Source organism: Apteryx mantelli, chromosome 3, assembly GCF_036417845.1.
Source record: "Apteryx mantelli isolate bAptMan1 chromosome 3, bAptMan1.hap1, whole genome shotgun sequence".
In the NCBI taxonomy this organism is placed as follows: Eukaryota; Metazoa; Chordata; class Aves; order Apterygiformes; family Apterygidae; genus Apteryx; species Apteryx mantelli.
Genome location: NC_089980.1, coordinates 68637649 through 68661889, shown reverse-complemented (window position 1 = coordinate 68661889; position 24241 = coordinate 68637649). Strand labels below are relative to the sequence as shown.

General features: G+C 40.1%; 1 protein-coding gene across 2 annotated transcripts in view; it reads left to right on the top strand.

Annotated features, from left to right (window-relative positions):
* The first annotated feature begins 11489 nt into the window (after nucleotides 1-11489).
* CNKSR3 (CNKSR family member 3) overlaps nucleotides 11490-24241 on the top strand; it is a 56284-nt gene continuing 43532 nt past the window's right edge. For both annotated transcript variants that reach the window (XM_067293587.1, XM_067293586.1), the window contains exon 1: nucleotides 11490-11623. In XM_067293587.1, coding sequence (XP_067149688.1) covers nucleotides 11572-11623 — 52 coding nt within the window. In that variant the 5' untranslated portion in view covers nucleotides 11490-11571. The remainder of the gene's footprint in view (nucleotides 11624-24241) is intronic.

Below are 24241 nucleotides of genomic sequence, written 5' to 3'. Positions count from 1 at the left end.
GAGAGGAGCCAGCCTTCTAACAAAACACTAAATATTTAAAAACAACTCCACTCATCTGGAGGTTGTATTTGAAAGAACAAATATAAGTCCATTGTCTGGCTTCTGCTGTCACCTTGTACACACAGAAAGCCAAAGACTCCAAATAATTTTGTGGCCTCAGGCATCAACAATAAACAATGTATATTTGATGTGTTGGTGTAATTTCTGTCCACTGAATCCGTCATTTTAAAGCTGTTTCCATGCTTTTTTTAATATTCAAGATCTTTATCTGTCCCATGATCTTTCCTTGTCTCTCTCTCAAATCTTACAGCTTCGTTTTTAGGATTCTGTTAGTGAGGAAGAGGTGACCAAAGTGCTTTTTTACACTAAAAGATCACTCCAGGCAGGATTCCTGCAGAAATTTACAATTCCAGTCTGGTGAACTCTTTGCCTTTCACTACATATTTTAATTACATTATCAAATTTGGGGGGAAAAGTCCTGTAAGCAGGGAAAGGAGATATAATTATCCTTGCAGAGGAGACAAAGAATACTTACTGAATATGGTTCCCAAAGTTTTTTGCCAGACTTCTGCTATGAAAATTATTTCCCTGAAGGGAGGCAGTAAACCTATTTTTGAAGATAGCTTTTAAGAGGGACTATCGTACTTCACATAATTGCTTTACCCTTTCTCATGTGATTTATAAGGTCTTCCAACATCTGTGGTACCAACATTTGTTTGTGACTTTTATTGCCCTCAGAGCAGTCACTGATTCAAATGACAGACCTACTCTTTGGTCTCTGCAAAGCTGTATTTTCAGGGGACTATGTGACCCCTTTTTCTCTCCGTTCCTCTGAGCTTCTCTCCCCAGGGCTTCACTTTGCACCTCAAGCTCCACATGACCATAGAATCAACTCTTTGCAAAAGCAAGGGTAATACACACGCTAAACAAGCCTAATAGACAATGTAGGAATATATTAAAGGAAAGAGCTTGTGATAAATGCACAGGAAATAATTCAGTGCTGCTCCTCAATAAAGGAATGACAGGTATATATCAGCAACGATGATAAAAAAGCTGTAATGTACAAAACAAACTGTTGAGTGTTGTTTATTTCATTTGGAAGCAATGTTTTATAATAGCAATACTTTGCCAGTACCAATAGCACTGCTGCAAGGGCAAGTGTCACAGAATCTGGGCATTCAGTTCCTCCTCAGATTACCTACACAAGACCTGAGGAGAGCTGGCCATGTAGAAGCCATGAAATCTAAAAATCTTAGAACCAGCTGAACCAGTCCACTAAGAAACACCACCAGGGCTAGACTGGGAAGATGAAATTTACAGTGAGAAACAGACATGAGAAGCAGGCTGAAATCCTCTAAGGAGGGAGCTGAACTCAAATCTCCCAAGTGAGGCTGCTCATCACTCACCTATTGGATGGAGCCCTGATGTTTTCATAGAACTAGTTTAATGAAACCTACTCTGAATACACTTATTAAATCAGGATCCCCACATGCCATAGGAAAGTGAATATAGTTAGCACGTGAACCCAGAAAAGGACCTGGTCACTAGAAAGTCACTGCACTGTACAGCTGGACTAAGACTGGACTAAGTCCCTGGGCAAATATTTACTAAGAAGACAGCTGTGGCAATAATGAAACACTAGTGCTTTAACATATTATTGCTCTTCTTCCTACCCCTGCTCTGCTGCTTCCAGCTGACCCTCTGCCTCTAACTACTGCCTCTGCAGGGGCATCAGTGGGATTATTCTGGGAGCCTCTTCAGATGCTCCAATGCAAAATTGGTGGTGTAGCTGTTAACAGCTGCAGGAGGGTTGTTTGGACTTTGGAACCCAAGGTACCCTTAAATTTCCTAATCTGAAAACATTTAGACATGTTCTTCCCACTGAATTTAACAGAATTACTCTAATGCCTAAATTTAAAGCACTTCAGGATCAGAGTCTTGGTAATTTTCTTAGTATTGCATGAGCTGGCTGTGACAGGGCAAGCCTTTGAACCTCTTTCTTTTGAAACAGTTCAGTGTCTTAACCACAAGACCACAGGTATTTAGTGAGACTGTTCATTAATGTTTGCAACATGTTTTAAGAGCTGAAGATGGAAAATGCTGTAGAAGATACTTTAACAATAGCTTGCTTTCAAGCTCTTTAGAGAAACTACTGCTAAAATTAATGGGGTCTTTGACTTCCAGTTAGGTTGATTTGCTTGGCTGCAGTAACCAGTTGTGATGCTGGTGTAAATTACACTTGAAATTCACATTAAAATACATGAAAATTAGTGCAAACAAACAAAAAAAAGTTTTTGCTCAGATTTTGGGGATTATTTCTAATGCTAAGAAAATATTTAAATGACTCATTTATTTCCTGTTATTTAGGAAATAATATTTTATTTATTTCCTCTTCCCCCTCCACAAATAACTTCTTTTTGCAAGTAATACTCTAGTAGATAGAGTTAACACACCTTTCTTATATTTCAGAGTTGACAAATAAATTTAGCCTATTAAGAAAAATAGCTAAATTAAAATATTTGCATATCTAACATGCTTTAAAAAGAAAGAGATAAGAGGAAGACTGCAAAAGAGAAAGAGAACGAGAAATTCTGTATTCTTTTTAAGGCCAGATAGCTTTCTAAAAAGTCTATTTCTAGCTCACCAGTCCACCGCTACATAAGCACAGAGACCCAGATTCAGCCAGCTGAGCTTTAAATCCATTTGTCTTTGTTTCCTGATGTCCAAAGACTTAGGCAAGAGGAGAAAAGGGAGTTAAGAGTGATTTAGGTGGAACACAGACTTCTTGAATCAGGGTCTTTAAATACAATGTATAAAGAACTATCAGCATCTTCCACGTAAGAATATCTTTGCTTTTCCATCAGTAAACTCCTATCTCTTAGGCCTTGTTTTGAGTAAGTTTTCAGTCAACCATGGGACAGTGTGTGCTGGCGTCATCTCTGATGTAGGAAACAGTTTTCCCTGCTTTAGCCCATCCGTGCTGCTTCAGCAGGATCAGGTTCCTACTGGCACGGATACTGCATCATCACATGCCCCTCTAACACGGTGTCAGTTGGGGCCAGGCTGTAGTATCTGTGGATATTGCTCTTTTGGACGATTTTCCAAGGAGGTTGATGTCACATAAGGAGACGTCAGTGCTGAGTTGTTAAGTTACTGCTCTGACTGCAGCTTGTGTGGACTAACCCGAGTTAAAAAATACTCTGCTTTTCCTTTTGGAGGTACAGCACCATGCAAAACCTGACCGTCTCCACATAGGCTTCAGGCAGAATTGAGTACGAGTCCACTTCTGCATGCATTTGATAAATGACTGCTGGACAAACATCCGTAACAGATGGAGCAGATGTTGCTCCTGCTAATTTTTCAAAGCGCTTTCCCCACTCTTGCAGCATAATCTTTTCTCTGCTAGTGTTAAACTTGTAACAGTTGTTTTCCATTTGGGAACATAATTCTTCTGTATCTGATCAAACTCACTAATGGGGTGTATTCTAGATAAATCTTTCTCCTTTTGTGCATTTGGGCAGGGAAATGAGGGTCAGGTAAAATCTTTTCCCTGTTTCTGTAAAAAAAAGTTGCCACTGACTTTAACTTTTCATTTAAGTATTGATATTGATGAGCTTTGTAATTTTACACAAATCACTTTCTGTGCTCAGTTTATCTGAGAGTCAGCCAGCTTCATGTTCAGGTAAATGGACCCAAGGCAGGGCAAAATAAAATGAGAATCCAATTTTTATTAACTATCAAATATATTTAGAATAAATTTATATTCTGCAAAATAGTTCTGTGATCCTCTTTTAAAACATGCTACCTCAGCATAAGGTGCAGTAGAAGAAATGATTTCTGCTCAGTGATTTGAGACTGACTTATAAAATCATCTAGTGGATTAAGAAATGTAAATACATTGTAATGTGAGGCCTATTTCTGCACTCTTGAATGAAACAAGTTAATCAATAAAGTTAAAAGGATTTTTTTTTGAGTAAAAACTTCAAAACATCTTCCTATTTACTGCTAAGCTTGGTTTAACACACTATCATCAGTTTCTCTCTCTTTCTATCAGCAGACAGTGGCAACTTTCACCTAATTTGGAACTTGGTGCAGGCTGTTTGAAACCTGAATAGAAAAAAAACAGAGACAATTCAAGTATGAGAGTAATGCAGCCCTATTGCTAGGAAATAAGTAGTGCAGAAATCTTATAATGGAAAAAAAATCTATAAGAAGTCTGGTAGAGCTGCTGGTAAATGTTGGTCTTGCTAGATTAACCCTGTTTATTGATAGACCACCTATAATCATTGCCCTTTTCATGCAATATGTATTGTTTTATGGCCAACTATAAATACACATAAAATGAAATGAATTTAGCAAAATCATCAGAACTGCTCTGACATCTATCTCTTCATCTGACTATTCATTGTTTACTACTTTGTACTTATAAACATTTTAGGGCTTAGAAATGTTTCCATTAACTGAAGTTAGCAATTTATTTTTATTTTTATAATTATTTCAGGTATTTAGAAGAATTCAGTATTTCTCAGCAATGCAAGATTGTTCAAGTGGTTGGGAGATGCAGATAGAGAGATTCAGTGATTCAGTCCAAGTCATCAAGAGAATTGGAGTCAACACTGCAATTAGAATTCATATCCTTTTGCTGTTTCCTTATCCTGACATCCAATATTTCATTCAAGGTAAGACTTTTTATAAAGTCAGTCTGATTTGAAATGATTATTTTTGTTTTACTTAAGAGAATTTAATTACTTTATCAAAATCATTCTGAGTTCATGAGGATATGACCTGAAATGACAATATGCCTTGGTCAATCAGCTAAAGCGCAGGGAAGACATGGTCAGGATGCACTTTTTCCAAAGTCAGTGATACAGCCATGAAGGAAAGCCCCAGGCTATCCTATCCAACAGAAAAAGATTCCCTTTGTATACACTGTATTCAAATACAGACTAGGCAGACCTATTTCTCTCAGTGGGGTACACCAAAATCTTCCATACTGACATGTATGAAAAAAGAGATCCTTCACTAACAGTTCTAGTATCAAGATGAGAAGTAGGATGTTGATTCTTGTGCAACAACAGTTGCCCCATTAGTGTGAATTCTTTTTAATTATATGATTATAGAACTAAACCCAGTTCTGTACCTGACTCACTCTTGAGTCATTTAATTTACCTGTTGCAATTTCCAAATAAACTTTAAAATACTTACTGACCTTACTGGGAAGTTCTCAATTCTAGTTAAATAGGGTAACATTCTTTCAGTTACTGTGCAGTAAGTCCTAGTGACTTGCATGGACCATGTGTGTAAGTAAGGCCATACTTGTAAAGTTATATGTAAATAGTAATTTTTTAGTACTGGTAGTAGTAGTGATGTACTCTAAAGCATTATGAGTGGCAAAAGGTCAGGGAATGATTATTCCCTAATGATCTTCTGTGATTGGTGGTAGAGGCAAACTGATTTTCTACCCAAATAATGTCTTTTTTCTTTATATTTTTAGTTTGTCAATTTTCACAGTTTTCAACTGTGAATCTTAAATGAGTAAATGTATAAACCTTTCAAGAATCATGTGATGAAATACAGTGAAACTTTCTTAGGCAAAGCTTTGCTAAACAGGATAAACAATCCTTTAACTCAAAGATACAAATTGCAATAAGCTGACCTTTAAAAAAATTAGATCACTAAGAAAAATAACTTTTTGTGGCCATGAACAGAAAACACACTTTTTAAACTTGGTATGTGACCTTTGGCTAATCAATTGTTTATTCACCCCTCCAAAGATAAGTAACAGTGTTTACCTCTGTTTGCAAAATGGGTTTAAGATTTAAATCTACATCATTTCAGGCAGAAAACTTTACAGCTGTGCAGAACTGCTTTCTGTGCAAATCTGCACTTACATGAAAGGGCCTTCTGCTTAAGTCTGACTGCAGTCCTATGACCTGGCAGACTGCACTGAGTACGCAGAGACAGGAGCTAGAACCTCGCCACAAAGCCTTGGCCCAATTGGAAGGAGTCTTTTTCAAGCAGAGCCACCACCTTTTTGGGACACAGATGAAAAGCCAGGGTAGGGTAACTGTTAGGATGCAGTGAGGTGCCTTTTAGAAGAGCAAATTAAAAGTAAGCATTTGCACTAAACTGAGATTTAATGTAACTGTTGTTACACAGAGAGCACAGCGACAAAGAAAAGTTTCTAAATTTGCCTTTATATCCAGTTGCATGCTCAAAATCCCCATGTTTTCATATGTAAGGTCAGAGGTACACACTGGGTGCTCGTAGGTTACCTTACGTACATCTATGAGTTTTGGCAAAAGAAATTTCAAATGCTAGGAGTGGACACACTACTGCAACTTTTGTGCCACCTTTTTAAAAAACAACTTCAATGTAGTATAGTGATTTGGCTTAAGCACTGCTAAAAGCCACAGTCACGATCACTGCAATGTGTAAACCAGCGCTAGTTGCCAAAAATGTACAGGCCCTAATCATATGATGAAATAAATTGGGTTTTAGGGTTCCTAGTACTGCATAAAAATACGCTACAGCCACATGGTGTAAAATGCTACTCTGGCCTAAATACATTTTGTTGTGTTATCTTTGTACCAGCAGGTTTTTGTGCTAGATCAACCATTTTCTGTCACCCTGCAGCCAGCTTAAAGTTTGAACAAAATCCATATTGTAGACTTAGGTTACTTTGATAGAAATATGATCATCTACCTACCTATCATGAATGATTAAGATCCAGTCTGGTGATCTGGTAGTGCACAGATTTGGTATTGAAAACTATGGCCTAAAAAATGGGGTCAATCAGATTGTTTTTAGATAAAATAGCAAATCTGGTGTTAAAATAGACTAAAACCAACCTATCTGCTGAAATGGTGCTAAACCATTCCAATAATTCAAATACTTTTTTTTTTTTTTGGAAAGGGTAACTTTTTCCCAGCAGACTTTACATTATAAAGAATTACCTGTCCTCCTTCAGCTGACCAGCTGTTAGGATAAAAACCTAAAGGTGATGTAAACATTGTATAGCGTCCTCTGCTAATTTGACAAGGTTGAAGTTGTGGGTTTATAACTGTTTTATAACCCTTCCCTGCTGTGTACTATGATGGCACGCAGCTCTGTTTCCATTTCTATGGAACCATGATCTTAGTCCACACTGAGCTGTGTTGCCCAACTACCCATGCAAACTAAACTGATATCCCTTTGCAAACCTGCTCATTAAGGAGAGAAAAAAAAAAAAAGAAAATGAAGAAAGCAGGGAATCGGCAAATGATTAGTCTGAATGTTCTTCTGAATCAAATCACTGTTATCACTGGAAAATTATAACAAATGAAGAAATGTGCACTCTTGGAGAGCCAGTGTTCTGATTCTTGCCACAGAAATGAACTCCACATGTTTGCACGCAAGGGGGGAGAATGGACATATTTCTTAATACTCTATACTAGCACAAAACTTACAAAGTAACTCATAGAGCATCTAGACATACGCAAAAGGGCAGTATTATTTTTTTGAGTTAGCATTGCTGGACATAAGAGTAAAGTCAATTTATTTAAATTTCTTTAGGCAATGAGTACTTTTTTAACAGAAATCTTATTCTACAAACAGAAGTACTAATTGCATCATGTCAGTTGGCTACTAATCTCATCTGAAATTAAGAAGAGATTGAGGTGATGCAATTATGGAAAAAATCAATTCAAAGAATGGTTGTAATCTGTGCTTGAAAAGATCAGTATGGGTAAGCAACTCAGATGAATCCCTTTGAGGTATTGGAGACATTCTTCCCTCCCCCTTCAGCCCCATTTCATTTGTCCAGAGCAGGCTGTAAAGCAGCTGGTGTTGAGGGACATAATGCAATAAAAAAATACAGTCATTACAATACCATGCTGTTTAAAAAAAAAGTAATTTGTCATTTGGAAACTTATAAAAAAATAACAATGAATAATGAATTTATCAAATACGCAGTCTGCTAACAAAAGACCAGATCTGCATGTCTTGCTCTCAAGACATGGTACTCATCCAAGTAAGACACAGGGACTGGCCCAAGACGCATGACAGAGAAGGATGACAGCAGATGAATGATCCAAACACCAACAGTGAGAGACATTTGCTTTCCTTCCTGCAACCTTGGGAAGCACCTGTGTAGTTAAGACAGAAGCACTGTTACATTAACCACTGTGAAACCATTAAAGGGGCACACAGTAAGGTCCTTATGTTTATTCAGGCCTCTGCAAGAGGTGAGAGCTGCTTTTTTGTTGTTCTTTAAGTTTCAAAAGCACATGTTTCAACAGGGAATCAGGAAACTTTTGTTGTACTAATATTAAAGTTGTAATGAATTGCATTTTAATCTTTCAAACATGCAAGAGGTTAACTGGTAAGCATAATATTCAGAAGCTAAACAGCAAATAAATAAATCAACTACAATGAATTGACCCCATAAGCAAGAACTAAAAATACATTTTCAACCACCATCTAACAGAAAGAATGAACACATTATGAGTTTTCAGGTAAACACACACAGTTACTGTGATAATATGCTTGACTGTTGACACATATGCACACGTGTATTTTCTTTTTCCGCTTTTTTTATTAGCCAAAATTAAACGTCTGAAGTGTCTTCCATTCTTGCCCCTGTAGTAGAGGCTTGGCGTGACCGTGCTTTATTCTGCCTGCTATTAGAATCCACATTATTTGCACTATGGCAGAAACGTCACTCATTCTGGGCACTGCACAAGCACAGAAAAAATGGCAGCCCCTCTCCCAAACAGCTTACAATTCAAGTATAAGACTGTGGATAACAGCTGGATACAGATGCGAGTCTATGAAAACAGTGGGATATTGGACAGTCAATGGAAATGATTGGAAATGCAGTGGTCTGCAACCCCAGCTGCTTATCCACTCTCAAATATCGCCAGGCTCAAATTTCAGTCTTACCGTCACAGCAGAGTTCACTCTGCTCATTCTGACTGAGGAAGAGGAGCAGTGAGACCTTCATGCGTATTACAAAAGGGCCTCATGTAGGAATTTGTTACAGAGCCAGATTCCCTAAGTGATGAATGTAATAAAAATACCTGGTTTCTCCATGTCTCCCTGCTGCTTATCTAATGGTGGAAAAGTTGTTCTAAGCTGAGTTATAGGCCTGGTGAAAATGAACAGTTGAAGTAAGTATGCTGAGCACAAATTAATGGGGGGCAGCACTTAAAAACCTCTAAGTACAGGCTGACAGTCTCTAGGAGGTTACCTTGACTTCAGGAGGTGGCCAGGACAAAAGCAGAACATTTCCTTTGAGGAAGGTGAGTAAGGTGCACTGGAAGGCTTAATGTAGCTCCACAGTGAGAACAGTAAAACAGAAATAACCTATTATGGTGAAATGGCCTCCACACCCAAGGACTCTTTTAAGTGCAGGATTCAGAAATAAAAAACAAACAAACAAATACCAATATTGGGAAAAGAGTGGTTGAAGGAAGTTTGCAGTTGTTGCTAAAATTGCCATAGGGCTCTGAGTCACGTACAGCTGGCACTAAAATGGGCTAAACTGCCTGGCCGCCGCTCCGCCCTATGGAGGTCGCCACACCCATGGCAGGGAGCTCCGCGGGGCTCCGAAACACCACCCTTCTGCCTGACAGGCTGCACTGAACTGAGCCCTCAAAACCTGCGGCAAGAAAAACATCCCATATAGCCACTGTTCCTTCGCTTTCCTCAGTGCAACCTCAAACCATACAGCCACCTTGACTGTGGCCCTCCCGCTCCCTGGTTTCATGTTGTCACATTCAAGCACATGGAAATCTTGAGTCTTCAAAATACAAGTTTAGTTTAAAAATCATATTAATCATTGATTACAAATTAAGCAATGTTAATATGAGATTCTGGCTGATATGAGTCGTAATAATTAGTTTTTTACTTGCTCTCTACTTATTTAGATTCTCTAAGTTTTCCAAGCTGTTCTTTACACCTCACCAAGCTAGAAATGTACCTTGCTTTGAAGAAAAGTGAGATTTCTGTAACCACATAGAGTTGTGGCTTTTAGACACAAAACACTTAAAGGGTCTCAGTTACAGCACTATTTCAGATCTCCCATTTTGTGCTGATTTATACATAATGAAGTCAAAACTGGTGCAGCTTTTAGACACTAATTCAATTAAAGTGTTAGGTAACAGTTATTCCATGGTTTTGGGACTCTTCTACTTTACAGACTATCTAGTGTCAGCCATCAGTCAAAAGGAGCGGGCAGAGTCTGGGAAAGTTAATGAGAGTTTACAATACATTGCCTTTTTCAAAGATGCACAGTGTATATTGAAAGTTCATTTGTCCATATATAGACAATATGGAAATATACTAGCCCTTACAATGTTTTATATATATGCTAAAAAGCAACTATAAATGTGAAAGGAACAGATATCAAATAGTAACTTTCCAAGAAATGAAATCTTGTAACTCTGGAAATTATCCTGTTGTCAAAGTCCCTATGGTATATCAACTTTTTGCTTTATGATATTCATTCACACAGCAGCTGAATTTCTTTTCATCTTGAAATTTGGAGACCTGGGCAGGACATTTGAGTTTAAAACATAGTATCTAATTGCTTTGTAGAGGGAAAAAAGATCCATACCCCTATTTCTGATCCCATTTGTGTTCTTTTAGCACATTGTGCACCACTCTTGTATAAAGAGATTTCCGTTTTGCTTCATCCAAAATATTGAAAGGTATTAATTGGCAGAATGCCTTACATTATAGAGGTTATATTCAAGCTGTTTAAAACACAAACACACTGTATGATATCCAAAGTTATCTTTATTCAAAATTTGCAGAAGGCAAGACCGAAGCAATAGTGACACAACCAAGGATAAGGAAGGGTAAAACCGACATTGAGACAGAAATCACTATTTAACCATTGGCTCGAGCTTCTCCCTATTGGCAGAGAAAAATCCCTCATTTTTGTGTTCAGAATTGGGGTTTTGGAGACTTTAAAAAAAAAGACAAATGTATGTTTTTAAACAAATGTGTTTTTAAACAAGTGTGGTCTCTCTCCTGAGAAGTTTTCTTCTCCATTTCCACTCTTCCCTAAAACCGCTCCTCGCTCCCCCGCTCCCGCCGGGGCCACTTCCTCCCTCGGGGCCACGCCGGCGCGCCGGGGCCGTGGCACCTCCGCGGGCCGGGGGCCGCCACGGGGGGCCGTTTCCTGCAGGGAAGCTGCAGCCAAGCGCCCCGCGGCCAAGCCGCTACCCGCCGCTTCGCCCCGCGCACGGAGCCCCGCGGCGGGGCCGGGCCGGGCCGGGCCGGGCCGGGCCGGGCCGGGCTGGGCCGGGCTGCCCGCGGCGGCGACGCCGGGGCGCCAGCGCCGGCCGCCGCGCGGGCTTCGCTAGGCGCGGAACCGGCCGCGCGGGCGTAGCGGCAGGGCCGGGCCGGGCCGGGCCGGGCCGGGCCGGGGCCGCCTCCGCCTCCGCCTCCGCCTCCGCGGGGCGGCAGCACCTGGGGGCGGGGCGGCGGCGGCGCGGCGCGGCGCTCCGTGATGGGAGCCTGAGCGGGGCACGTCCGTGCGCGGAGGAGCGCGGGTGGCTGCTGCTCGCCGGCCAGAGCCCCGCCATGGAGCCGGTGACCAAGTGGAGCCCGAAGCAAGTGGTGGACTGGACCAAGGGTGAGCGCGGCGCCCCCGCGGCGCGGCTCCGACTTTGTGGGGGCGAGCGGCGCCGTCGGGGCGGCCGCGGGGCCGCGGCTGCTCTGCGCGCCCCGGGGCCGGGCTACCCCCGCGTGGCCGCGGGGAGCGGGGCGGCCGCCCGGGAACAGGCAGCTCGCGGCGAGGTGTCCTCTCCCTCCTGGCTGCCCTCCCCACCTGGCCGTGCATTTGCGCGTGCTTCGGTGTCTGTTTACTCGTATCTTTGTTTTTTGGAAGCGGGGAAGGGAGTCCCGGGCTGGTTTTGCGGCAGGCTGCGGCAGCGGGTGGCCTGCTCGGGGTGTTTTCAGGGGAGTCTCTCCCCGGTGCTCCGTCCCCTCCTTTTGTGGTCGTGCTGGCTTGCATAGAAATACTGAGGGCTCCCCTTCAAGGCAAATAATTAGTGCATGTAAATTAACTTCTTGCTTTTTAAGCCAAACCCATTGGTCGAAAAAAACTGAATTTTGTAAGTTAAGCAAAAACTTTAAACCAGCTCCGGTAAGCAAGAACTCTTAATCCTGCTTAACAGCGAAGGGATTAAAACCCTGGACTCCCGCTCTGAAAGTGGGGTCACCACCTCTGCCTCGTGCGTGTATGCTGCTCTCGCTCACTCTCTTTTTGTCTATGAAAACTTCCCATTCTGTTTAGAGGTTTCATCACGACGTTGGCTGTGGAGAGCCTCGGCGTGGGCGATGTGTGCGGGAGGCGTTTGCCGAGCCTGCCCGTTGTTCAGCGCCGGGGAAGCCTTTCCCGGGAGAGGGGAGGGGGCTGGAGCACGTGCGGGGCTCTACCTGCCGGGCGCGCTGCTCTTGCCATTGCTCCGGATTCGCGCTGTGCGTGCGTGTGTGGGGGGGATCTACAGAGTTTGGTGCCTTAACTTTTGGTGGAGGCAAATTTAACTTCAGTTTTGTCAAATCCAGCCCTCCTCTGAATGCCAATTCGAATATTGCTGTCAGAGCTCCTGCCATACAGTAAATCAGTCAAAAGGGAAGCATCTATGAATTAAGTGAGAGACTTAAGACTTATCAGATGTTTTGCCGTTGGTCTGTATGACTGTATTTTAGTGTGATCATCTTTTGATACATTAAGTGTTTTCACAGGTTTCAGTGATTTGAAGTTGATGTGAAGTTTCAAACGCTTTTGGAGGTGAAAGTTTCCCTGGATTAGAAGCAGCGTTTACTTATAGCAGCCATTACTTCTGCGTCTCCGGACCATAATGCTGATTAGGCTGCATGCCTGTGGTCAGCACTTGGCAGTAGTTTGGTTGAAGACCGAGGCAAATTTGGAAAGCAGACTAAATGTTCGCATACAGTACGAGATGGATACTCCCAGCCCTCCTGAGTGCGAACGTGTGTACGAACGCTCCGGTGCCAATCACGGGCTCTCCACCTAGCCTTTGTGAGAAAGAGGACTCCATACAAATGTGCAGTGAAGTTATGCATTAACATATAAATAACTTCCAGGGAAAGGTCTTTCTCTTTCGTTTGGTATTGGTTTAAAAAGGAGTGTATTGTTTCTGTGAAATAAGCCTTTTACTTTGGTATGTGGAATATTTATACAATGCTTTGCCCTCATTGTGTTTTTTCTCTTGGGCACTGAAAGTTGGTTACCTTGCCAGGTTAAAGAGTAAACCTGCTAATCATTTTAAAAGGCTTTATTACACTTAAGCATGCTTGGCTTTCTTTCTTGCATAATTTATTTTACTTGCAGGTTCCTTGAGCAGGTAGCTCTTTACTTGGACTCTCAATTAGTATTATGCAGAATAATTTGAGGCCTGGCTGTAGTTGGAAGGTGTATCTTCTGACTAATGTTAACACATGTCCTTTGAAATGCAGAGGAATAAATTAAAGACTGCTGGTGACTTCTGTTACTGCAGTTGTTTTTCAGTTTCTAGATAAGAATTTGACCTCTTTGGTGCCCAGCATCATTTTGCGTTATTCATGCATGACAAGTTTGTAGTAAAGAAATGAGATGTGGAAAAGTTTTCTCCAAGATGGCACTTTAATCTCTGTGGAATCTACTGTATAGTTCAAAAATGCTGGATTTTGTTTGACCAAAGACCTATATTCTATGTTTCACCTTATGAATATTATCTGTGGTTCTCAAAGTCAGCTTTATAAAATAGGTGGTCAGCTGGCTGTGTGGAGGGAAGCTTATCCCGTTTGTTTGACTGTGCATGCCATCTAGGAAGGCGATACCATGATTTTCACTGAGCTCTGAGTCAAGCTGTGGGAAAAAGTGTTTTGGCTGGTGATATTCATGGCCTGTACTCAGGGCTGAATGATATCAATAACTATGGTGGGAGATGCCACATGTCAGTGGCGAGATCGGCTTTGCAGATAGTGACGCATGCTCGTCAAACAGATAAAACATCTTGATGTAGAGAGTAGTGGAAGTAAGTGGTCTGATTTTAGTCCATTTCAATTTTCAGCATAAAACTGTAAAAGTATTTCTCCAAAAAGTATTTTTCTGTTTCAAATCTCTTTACAATCAAACATCTATAAATTAGTTTTTTTATTACTTTTTATAAAAGTAACTTTTCCAAACTGAACCAAGTAAAAAGACCCCCCCCCCCCCCATTCCATGAAATATATGCAGGGGGAAAAAAAAAGCCAGAAATTAAGCTCTCTGACCACTGGTAGACAGTCAGCTTATTTTCTCTTCGTAAACTTGGCTTCGATAGGGGTGAAAAAAGTGGCTTTTTGAACTTATATTTTTAAACAGGTCAACTCTTTTCCTGAAGAGTTATGTTTTAAGATTTTTTTGAACTGCTCTGTTATAGATAGAATCTAATTTTAAATTACAGAACTTAACTAGAATTTAAACCAAATTTAGATATTTTTAACTTTTAGTAGTCAGGTTTTAAATAAAAGTGCTTTGTTTATTGTTAGCAGCCCCTAACAGCTGATAGAAAAAGCAGTGGCTTGTATTCTCTTGTTAATTCAGACTAGAATGCTGCTGTTTTTTTGTGAGCCAGGGTGTTTTTTCTGGCAAAGACTTCTGTATTGACAGTAGCAGACTCTGTAGCTAATAAAAGGGGTATAGCTAAATTGAAGCTGCTGATGGAGCATTGTGCTTTTACTCTCTAAGTGTTGAGTTTAGGTGAAGCGTTTCTCGAGCTTTGTCCAAGGATGTCACAAGTTTTTAGCTGCAGCATCAATGTTTGAAAATTATCTGATCTTCATGTAGGTGTTTCCGTCGTTTCTGTCCAGGAGTAGTGATGGTTTAGTTATGAGCTTTTCTTAGTGTGACACAAATTTGACAGTATTTGGGGGCCACCTTCAGTAGTGAAAAGGTATTTTTTTTGTCAAAGTTGCTGTGTTATTTGACTTGCTGTGGAGTTGTCATGGAGTTAATGCTGGTTTAATGGTACGGGCTGCTCTGTTCTCTTGAAACAGACTGTACTGAGATGAAATACATTTCATCATTATTTTTTGAATTGATCCTCTTTTGGGATAGAAACTAACTTCTGGCTGGTTGTTGCACTTGACCTGCAGTCTCGCTAATGTGTAGGCTAAGATGTTTATAGTACTCACTTCTTTCTTGCAGTACTCCTTGTGTGTCCACGAGGCTGAATTCCCCCAGAGCCCTTAAAGAAATCTAGAGTAATTTAGGTTGTTGCAGGATGGGTATATGGCCACAGAAATGGAATCACAGCTGCAGTACTGCTGCTGGCATACACTTGATTATGGGCTTGCAGTTTCCCTGGCTTTGGCTGTGTTGGGTGCAGAACCCAGCAAGAACCCCTTTAGTTACTTAGAGCTGTGTATGTGGAGAAATCTCAAGCATAAAAGCAGCATAATTTTATTGGCATAGCAAGAATTTGGGGTGGGGGGAACCCAAACATACCAATCTGTTTATATGGAGAAACTTTCCCTGGTCTCAGAAGTCCTTGGCTACTAAAAGCTTTATAGCTAAAGTCATTCCTGAAAAGATAGGAGGCAAAGTTGCATCTGGGACAGATTCTCCTGTGTGAAAAAAGTCACTGTCATCTTAGAGAACATTGCTGGTATCTCCTCTTTGTCTTCTGTAGCCTGATGTCTCTCTTCCCCCTGCCCCCAGGCTTAACATATTTATGCGAGTTGTGACTTCAAGCCAAATTTTACACGGTAGACAGTTTGACATGCTTGTGGTTAGATGCTTCCATTGTTTTGAGTCTCCATTACAGTTTGGCCTTTGTTACTGTAGTTGTAGACTCAGCTAGCTCCGGACCAAGCTGACAGTTGCTCCATTACTTAATAGTTCATGGGTATCATTTGTTTGTGCCCCTGTTACATCACAGAATACTCTGATTTCCATTCTTGATGAATCTTTAGGACAGCTGTATTTGTAAGTATGCCTTGGAGAAAGAATAGGAATACATTCATTTATTTATAGTTAGCAACTGGTTGTGAGGACTGGTGTTCTTTCTTTAGTGCTATTGTGCTTGCTCAGTGAGATTTCAACAAGGTCAGTCATGTTAATTGTGTATGCTGGGAGTTGCAAAGCATGGTAGGATTTTAGAAACAATTGAGTGACACATAGCACTAAAATTACTTTTTTAGCCTTCCCCTTCTTTTAAGTACTCTCAAGTGAACACTATTGTGTTCAAGTTATTTGGAAAAATGTAACTCTAATAAACCCTTTTTTTTTCAAGAAAGAGTATTTTGCTTTCAGTGAAGAAGACTAGAGAGAACTATTATAATTGGGTCTACAGAAAAATTTCTGTGCTTGCATGGTTACTTAAAAATATTTTTAAAGAGCTTTTTTTAAATAGATCAGGAAATGGCATTGAATGAACCCTCTCTTCAGATATCAAATGAAATTTTGAACATAGCTGGTCAATAATGTTTCATTAGCAAAAGGTGAAATATTAAATAGATCATTTATTTGTGGGTTGAAACTTAAAATAAAAAGTTGCACAAGCATTTGTGCTACTTCCTTCTTAAAACTATTCATTCATTATTGCTGAGGATCAGTGAATGCATGAACACAAAGGCCAACTCCACTGGTTTATTTTGTTGCATGTGTTTAGATCACATTTTCATGTTTTTTTTTTTCTCTGTTGTGCAGTTTCTTGAGCTGCTCCTGGGTTCTATGATTTTTTTTATTTTTTTTGTCTTGTAGTGTTCATTGACAGGTCTGTTCACTTTAACATTAAGTGACTGTTCAAACTATTTTAACCAAAGATCAGAAATCTGAAAGTAGAATGCTGTCAGCATAATGTCTTTAAAAGCAACATTTGAAATGCTAAAATCACAATGAGTATTATTGGAAAGTTGATTGTAACCTTTTTAAAGAAGTGTAGTGAAATTCTGAGAGTGAGTTTTAGGATAAAAGAGTGAGAAACATAGGTAGTAGTATTAAAGAGCTAGGGTGCTTGCTCAGTATTAAACAAGTAGAGATGAAAGGTGGAATAGTCATTATGAGAAGTTTCTTTCAACTCCTCGGCAGTAGGGGCGGAGATTGACCAATGCATCATTTATTTATTTTTTTCTTTTCTTTTTTGAACACTTTTCCTTGAGTGACAGCAAGTCTTTAGTGGCCATTGCTTGAGATTTCAGTAGGGAAAGCCTTGTTTTTGATGAAATGTGGTGCATGTCAGATTTTCATAACTCTGTTTATTCTGTGTCCATTCCTTACGCTTCTGCCTGGCACTTCATATTAGAAAGATTCTGTTTTCAGCATGTAAATTCTTTGGGCCAGGGATCATGCCATTTTGTCTTTGCGCTGTCTAGCACACTGCGAGAGGTAATGGAAGACAAAGCGCAGGGTACTAGATAAAATGCCTGTTTAAATTTGTCTTTTATCTTATTTTCTTAAGTAAAAGACCTTGACAAATGGCTGTTATCCAACAGATGCTACTAGATGAATTGCAGTTATGAGTGATGCGTGCATGCAACCTGTCAGCAAGTATTCAAAAGTATGCAGGAATTTCTGGGTTGTGTGTTCATTTCTTTTGATTTCTTAAATCTAAATTTCTGGATTGCCTGATTTAAGTCATGCTCAAACAGATGAGCTCCTTCCAGGCATGTCAAACTGCATGCAGGCATGTCAAAATGACTAGCAGCAGTTAGGGAGTGCAGAGAAGGTGGTGAGACTGCTCTGCTTCCCATTTCCATCATCATCTTGGAACAGGTTTTTCGTTTGCAGGGAAGCTTCACACAGAAGAAATGCTAATTAATAAATCCAAACAGTGCCCCTGTGAATTAAGCGAAAGAGTTGATTGCTGTTGTGTTTTTTTTTTTTTCCATCCTTGTAATGTTGTTGGTCTTAATCTGTACTTTGTATATTCCTGACAATGTCATATAGACAGGTGTCACCTCACTAGACGCGTAGTGTTTCAAGTCTCGCTTCCCTCCATCCTCTAGTTATTCCAAATATGTAAGTCCTGGAAAAGGGAGGAGATAGCATTGAAAACAGTAGTATTTTACCAAATTTGAGAGGAGAAAAGAAGGGTGGATAGGAGCTAATGGTGCTAAGGCCCCTGTAGCAACCTGTCATGCATTTACAGTAGTTCTTTGGGCCCTGGCTTGTGGTAACAGGATTCTTCACAAATTTTAGTGTATTTGTCCACAGGGCTACAGCGAGAGATGGGAAGTTCATATAAAATCTCTGATTGAAGTTTCCACATGATGTTAGGGAGGCTATATAATCTTTTCGTCACTTGGACTCTCATTTCTAGAGTGAGATGACTTCTGAGTCCAAGGCTATTGTTCAGATCCCTGGGCCGTGCTTCCCTTTGCATGAGCAGGATGCCTGCAGATTTCCATATGCTTGCCCATCTTTTCAGTGTACAGGCAATAACATTTCACAGCTTGGAGGATCTGCAAGAGATGCATGGAATCAGCCTGACCCTTTTTTACTAGTGTTAAACATTCATCACCTATTAAACTAGATGTTTATGATATTATGAAATGTAGCTAATTCTCATCAAATGTCACACATGCTGAACAAAATGAGACATCTGTGTTTGATTTGGTGAGAGTTAAATTGCTGACCTTTGTAACTTTGGTCTACAGACATGCATTTGGTATCTGGCCGAGTTGTATTATAATCTTGCATTGGTGCTGAGTTCATGTAATTTCTCATAAATGCTTTTCTGATATTCTTTTACATAAAGAAAATTCTTTTCTCTGTCACTGTAATGACAATCTCTTTATTTTTGGGGGTCTTGTTCTTATGCTAGTAGTTAGGTGTAGGTAAACTAAGTGTCTGCTGTGCTGTTGCAATCAAAGCTCTGTGGCATAAATGTGATCTTATCTTGCTCCTTGATCAAAGGGAAGAACTCCATTTAAAATGTAATCGGTGCTCATCAAGGGCTAAGGCTTCTGCTAAAGCAAGTGTTGATAAATGCTTCTACGCTAATATGATCCTGATGTCTTTCTTGGGCATACAAAATAAATATTGCTTGGCTTGCCATCCTTTTATCGTTAATGTTAATAATATCTTTCCTTATCTCATCGCATCTTGTATTACTGGAATGAAGCTTGCTGGGTGAATGCTTTATGAAAAGTGCTGTAATATGCCTTTTTTGTCATTAAATAAAAGATATCTTGTCTAATACAGATGCTTTCCCAGCCAGAAAAGAAGGGCAGGGCTCAAGGTATTGCCTCCTTTGGGTATATTGTGAGTTTAGTGGGCCAATGAGGCAGACTGGTTAAGGGCTTCTCGTGGACTTCTTCCTACCTTTGGTGGCTGGTAAAAGACCCTAACATAATAAAAAAGGATTTCTGCCTTCTTCCGTAATATTACAGCTATTGCCACGGTTACAGTTCCAAAGAGTCTTTTGTTCTGAGCTGCAGGTGTTGGCAATACTGTTTTCTCTTCCTTAAACTAGTGTGGTGAAAAAGCTGTGTCCTCCTTGCTGTGGTGGCCAAAAGGGAATTCTTTGGTTACAGTTGGGCTTGTAAATAAAAGAATGAAAAATTTCCAGCCTTTTTTCAGTGGGGTAGCAGTATCTGAGCGGGTACCTTAGCACTGTAATGCTGAAAAAAGAGGTGCTTTGCTATAGGGATAGAGAGGGGAAAGGGAACAATAAAGGTTGGAGTTTTTTTTTTTCTTCTCCTTTTTTTCTGTGTAGGACTTCCCCTGAGGAAGGAGGGCTATAAGAACAAGTTTAGACATGCCTAAAGAATGTGGACTGAAAAACATGTGCAGTGGCCAGGGGATGGATCTGTGCCCAGAGTGTTCTGTAGGGAAAAGTGGGAACCTAGTGAAATACACCAGTACCTACTCTGAAGTGAGGTTATTTATTTTTCTCCCTGAATTGTTCTAGTGCTGATGTGTATCCACTGCTTCACTCACCCATCCTTTACAAGGTGCAGAATTCTTGTTGTTTGCATTCTCTGTTAGTTTCACCAAGCAGAATTCTAAGAGGATTATGACAAAACATAAAACTTAGTAATAGTTGGCATTCCTAAAGCAAGCTGTAATGGAAACTTTGGTTGAAAGAGGAGACAAAAAATAAATATGCCATAAATTCTGTGTCCTCATGCTTTTTTTTTCCTTTCAGATTTGTAATATTCTGTGTAGTATTTGGACTTCAGCTGGACTGACCAGACAATGCAACAGTATACCTCTCATGAAATATGATATATGAGTAAACAGAAAGGCTTCATAGTTGCTTCCTTTTATTTAAAAACAATCCTTCATCTTTTATCTAATTATATGTACTTTCCACTGTTTTGGACAATAATACTAGGTAAATAAATCTGCATGTGATCAAACCGAGAATGTGAAAATCAAACCTGACCATAGCCTTTCTATTTCTTCCTGGTTTTGGTTGTATCTTACAATAGTACCTGTTTGTCATCATTGCATAAAGAAAGGTTAAGAAAAGAACATGGTTTGCCCTCAGTTATGGTTAGGATTTGACAGGAATCTTGGAGGAACATGTAATTTTGGCATTTGACTGCGAATGAGATTCATTGCTTATTCAAGAGGGTAGATGTGGATTTGTTGATGTAGCAGTGCCAAAGTTGGAGTTTGGCATGAAAATGGACTGATGTGAATGCTGCTCTTCCATAGCAGATACTCATTGTCCATGGGGGCTCTCAGTAGTGGTGAGTCTATTATGGTTGCTCTTGTGATAGTTTCATGCTTCTTAAATCTTCTGCTGCTTACTGCTTTCTCATAGTATGTGTACCAGACTGATGCCAGCTGGTAGGATTGTGGCAGGTTGCAGTACTCAGGAGGTATATTTGCAGTAATTTAATAATGCAGTATTCAGGTGTTTTTAAAGTGTCAAGAGAAGATGACTGGAATAGATCCATGAGAAACAAAGTCTCTGGAGGCTAATGACGTTGGCTGTGTGCCTCAGGCAGTTCTTATCTTGATTTAACCTTAATGTTTATTTGATCATTGCAGTATCCCTGATGCTTCATAGTCTGTTTTATTCTTCCAGTACCTCTTTCAGTAGGAAGCCACTGTTATTCCCATTTTATAGATAAGGAGTTAAGATTGTGAAGAATTCAGGGTGTGTCTGCATTACACAGTGTGGTTCTAACTAACTTGAAGTAGGTTATCTATATACTAGAAACAGCATTAGCATGGTCTTCTCCTTGGCTGTTTTCATCTCCTAATATAGTTGCATTGCTTCTAAACTCCTGAACAGTTTGTTTGAGCTAGTTCAGGTGTCCATATGTGGCACTGCATTGTGGAGCATATGGTGAAAGTAAGTGACTTGCCTCTAGTCACACAGTAGGCAGCATTCAGATCAGGATTAAGATATGATTAATTTAAATGTCTAAGCTCCTGTTCTAGTCAGTAGAGCCTAGAAAATGGTTCAGCTGACCTCATGCTTAGTGTCTGTGTTAAGGTGAGTTGAATCATGCTCCGGGCTCCCCTGAGTACCAAGTAGGTCTCCTCCATCCTGGGAGTTTGAGCATGTTAATCTCCAGTTGGGTCCAACCCATGAAGTCTGCAGTGGGGGAAGAAATCATTGTAGGCCACAGTGACCCGTGGATCCTTCTTTCTTTCTCCATAGGTCACTTCAGAACTGTAGTGTGAGAAGTGCCACCCAAAATGAAACCGCATATTCCTTTAGAAATGACGTATGTGTTTGCATAAGAAAAAATGAGTATGACTGTATTAAGGATTGCTGAAGTATTACTAATCAATAGGCATCTGTTGTACAGAAAAGTTGTTGAATGGAATCAAAATGGTCTGGTTCATGCAAGAGCAGTAATTGTATCTTGTAATTCAACATCTCTTGAAAATTTTTGTACATTTTAATACCGATTTCTTAAAATACTGTGTCTGAGAGTAATAACAGATGCATGTGTAATAATAACTGACCTCTCCTGCCCTTTTGCTTTGTCTAATCTAGTCCAGTGTCTTAACTGGGTGGACTACATTGCAAAGGTCTTGTGTAAAAAGATGAGTACCACCACATGTTGCATAAAAAGGTAGTATCTGACAATTGTAACTGAGTCAGGTGTAGCTGATAGTTTTTAGATCTTAATGGTAAAACGAGACACATGCTGGCTAGCTTGGATTCTTGTTACAGCAGAACCTTCCTATGTTATGGAATCAGCCATTATGAGAAGCTAGTTGCAAAATGATGGTTCCCTTTGATGTTCCTAGAACCAAACATTTGGTGAAGTAGCTTGACTTGGATATTTCGGGAAGCTGTTTAATATTGTATCTTCTTAGACCACTAACTTTCATCCCAAATTGTTAATTGCCTTGTTTCAAGAGATACCAATTTTATACGTCCAAGATTCTTGCAGGTTGGTATTTAGGCATTGTCGTGGTCATTGTAGTGCTAGCAACTTTGTATGTCAGCTTTTAGCTTAGTAAGATTTGTACTGGCATCTCAAGCAGTTTAACTGGAGAGATAATCCATCTCCCAGTAGAAGAGTCATGTTCTTGACATGCCTGGAGACTTGTTCAGCTGTCATTCATAGAAGTACTTATTTCTCAGATTGTGAACTTTTATAAATGCTTACAGGTTTTGCTCAAATTAATATAGCTTGGTTGCTGCTGAATGGACTGTGTGGTTTCTAACCCATTAGTAATTGAGCATAATGCACGTAATTTTATTGGCCAGTATCATCCTCAGTTTTCCAAGGATTAAGCATGTGTAGCGTATTTTGCACTGAAATATTTCCCGCTGTCATTGGGTATTGTCAAAAATCTGTTAACTTTTGAAACCTCTAGTTTTCTATTAAGATTTAAGTATTTGTGTTCTGCTTACAGATCCCCCTAATCCCTCTAGCAGCTTTGTTAGCCATACGCGAGGGTACTGCCTACTGATGCTTTTGGCACCTAGCACAACCTATCTTTGTAGGTTGCTTCATAGGAATCATGCCCTCACTGAAACCTTATATTGGACTATATATATATGTGTGTATATATATATTTACACACATACATATATGTATTTATATATATCTGGAAAAGTTACATTCTGTAACAGGTTTAAAAAAAAAAACAGATTTTCTGAAGCACTTTGAGCAAGAAGCAAATTGTTATAAATCAAATTGACCAACTTTCCTATAAATATCTGATGCTCTGCTGTACCTTAAAAGTATCAAAAAGTCTTGTTTGAAGTGCTTGAAGTTTCAGCAGAGGGTCAGAAATATCTTGTCACCACCCTGCTAATTGTGTGGAATATTTGCTCGCACTCTTGCCCCTTCATAATCATGAAGATTGCTATATGAAGACGTAAGATGGAGCAGCTGAGACAGATGCACAATCTCTCCTGTCCTCTGCCACTTCCCTCTACTACTGGGAGACAGGTAGGGCTCTGGATTGGGTTGGTTGTATTTTGGACTTGTGTAAGATGCTGACAAAGCTCTTGGTCAGCTTTGTTGCAGTTGATCTTAGTTGCCTTTGGCTTTCTTACAGGTGTGTCTTACAGCTGGCTTGCTTACAGTTCGGGAGTTGCACTTGAACTCTGGTGAGGTCTCTTATTTTAGGAAGCAGCATTATCTTTGAGCACCTAACTAGAACTGTAGCACATGGAGTAATGAAAATATGTCAGGCAGCTAATTGTTTGAAGCAACTGCTTTAAATGTTTAAAGCAATTATAAAAATATGGGGAAGTGGAGAGTTTTGGTGATTGACTGCTCAGTTGATTAAATCTTGCTTTTAGGCACAGCATGTTAAAAGGAAGGTGAGATGTTTCAGTGATACGCTTTAAAATGCCTGGTGTATTGGGTGCCTAAAGGCAGATCTCTTCTGTCACTAGGGTGTTATTGGGTATGCTTGGCTGTTGCAATGTCTTTTATTTAGTTAGGTGTACTAACTGTATCTGCCTTCTATTTCTGCCCCTCTGTCTCCTTTATTACTTTGAATATATGCTGACTGCTCTCATTCTTGGAGGTCTTTGCTGCTAGGCCTTAGCCTGGCCTTGCTCTGTGTATCTTCCATCACACACTGTGGAGAAGCTACTTTAAATGAACACTTTTAAGCTTTCTCTGCTGCTTTCCTGTAGGATCTTTTTACATGCCTGCAAAACTCTTCTCAAAGCTGTCAGTTGTGATGGCATCAACCTTGCCAGTCCTTTGTGGGTTACACCACCAGCAGGATGAAATGATTGCCTATCTGACTGGATGGAGTATCATTCATTGTATCCATGTTCTCTATGTTTTAAGCTTCCTTTGGATACGGCCTGGG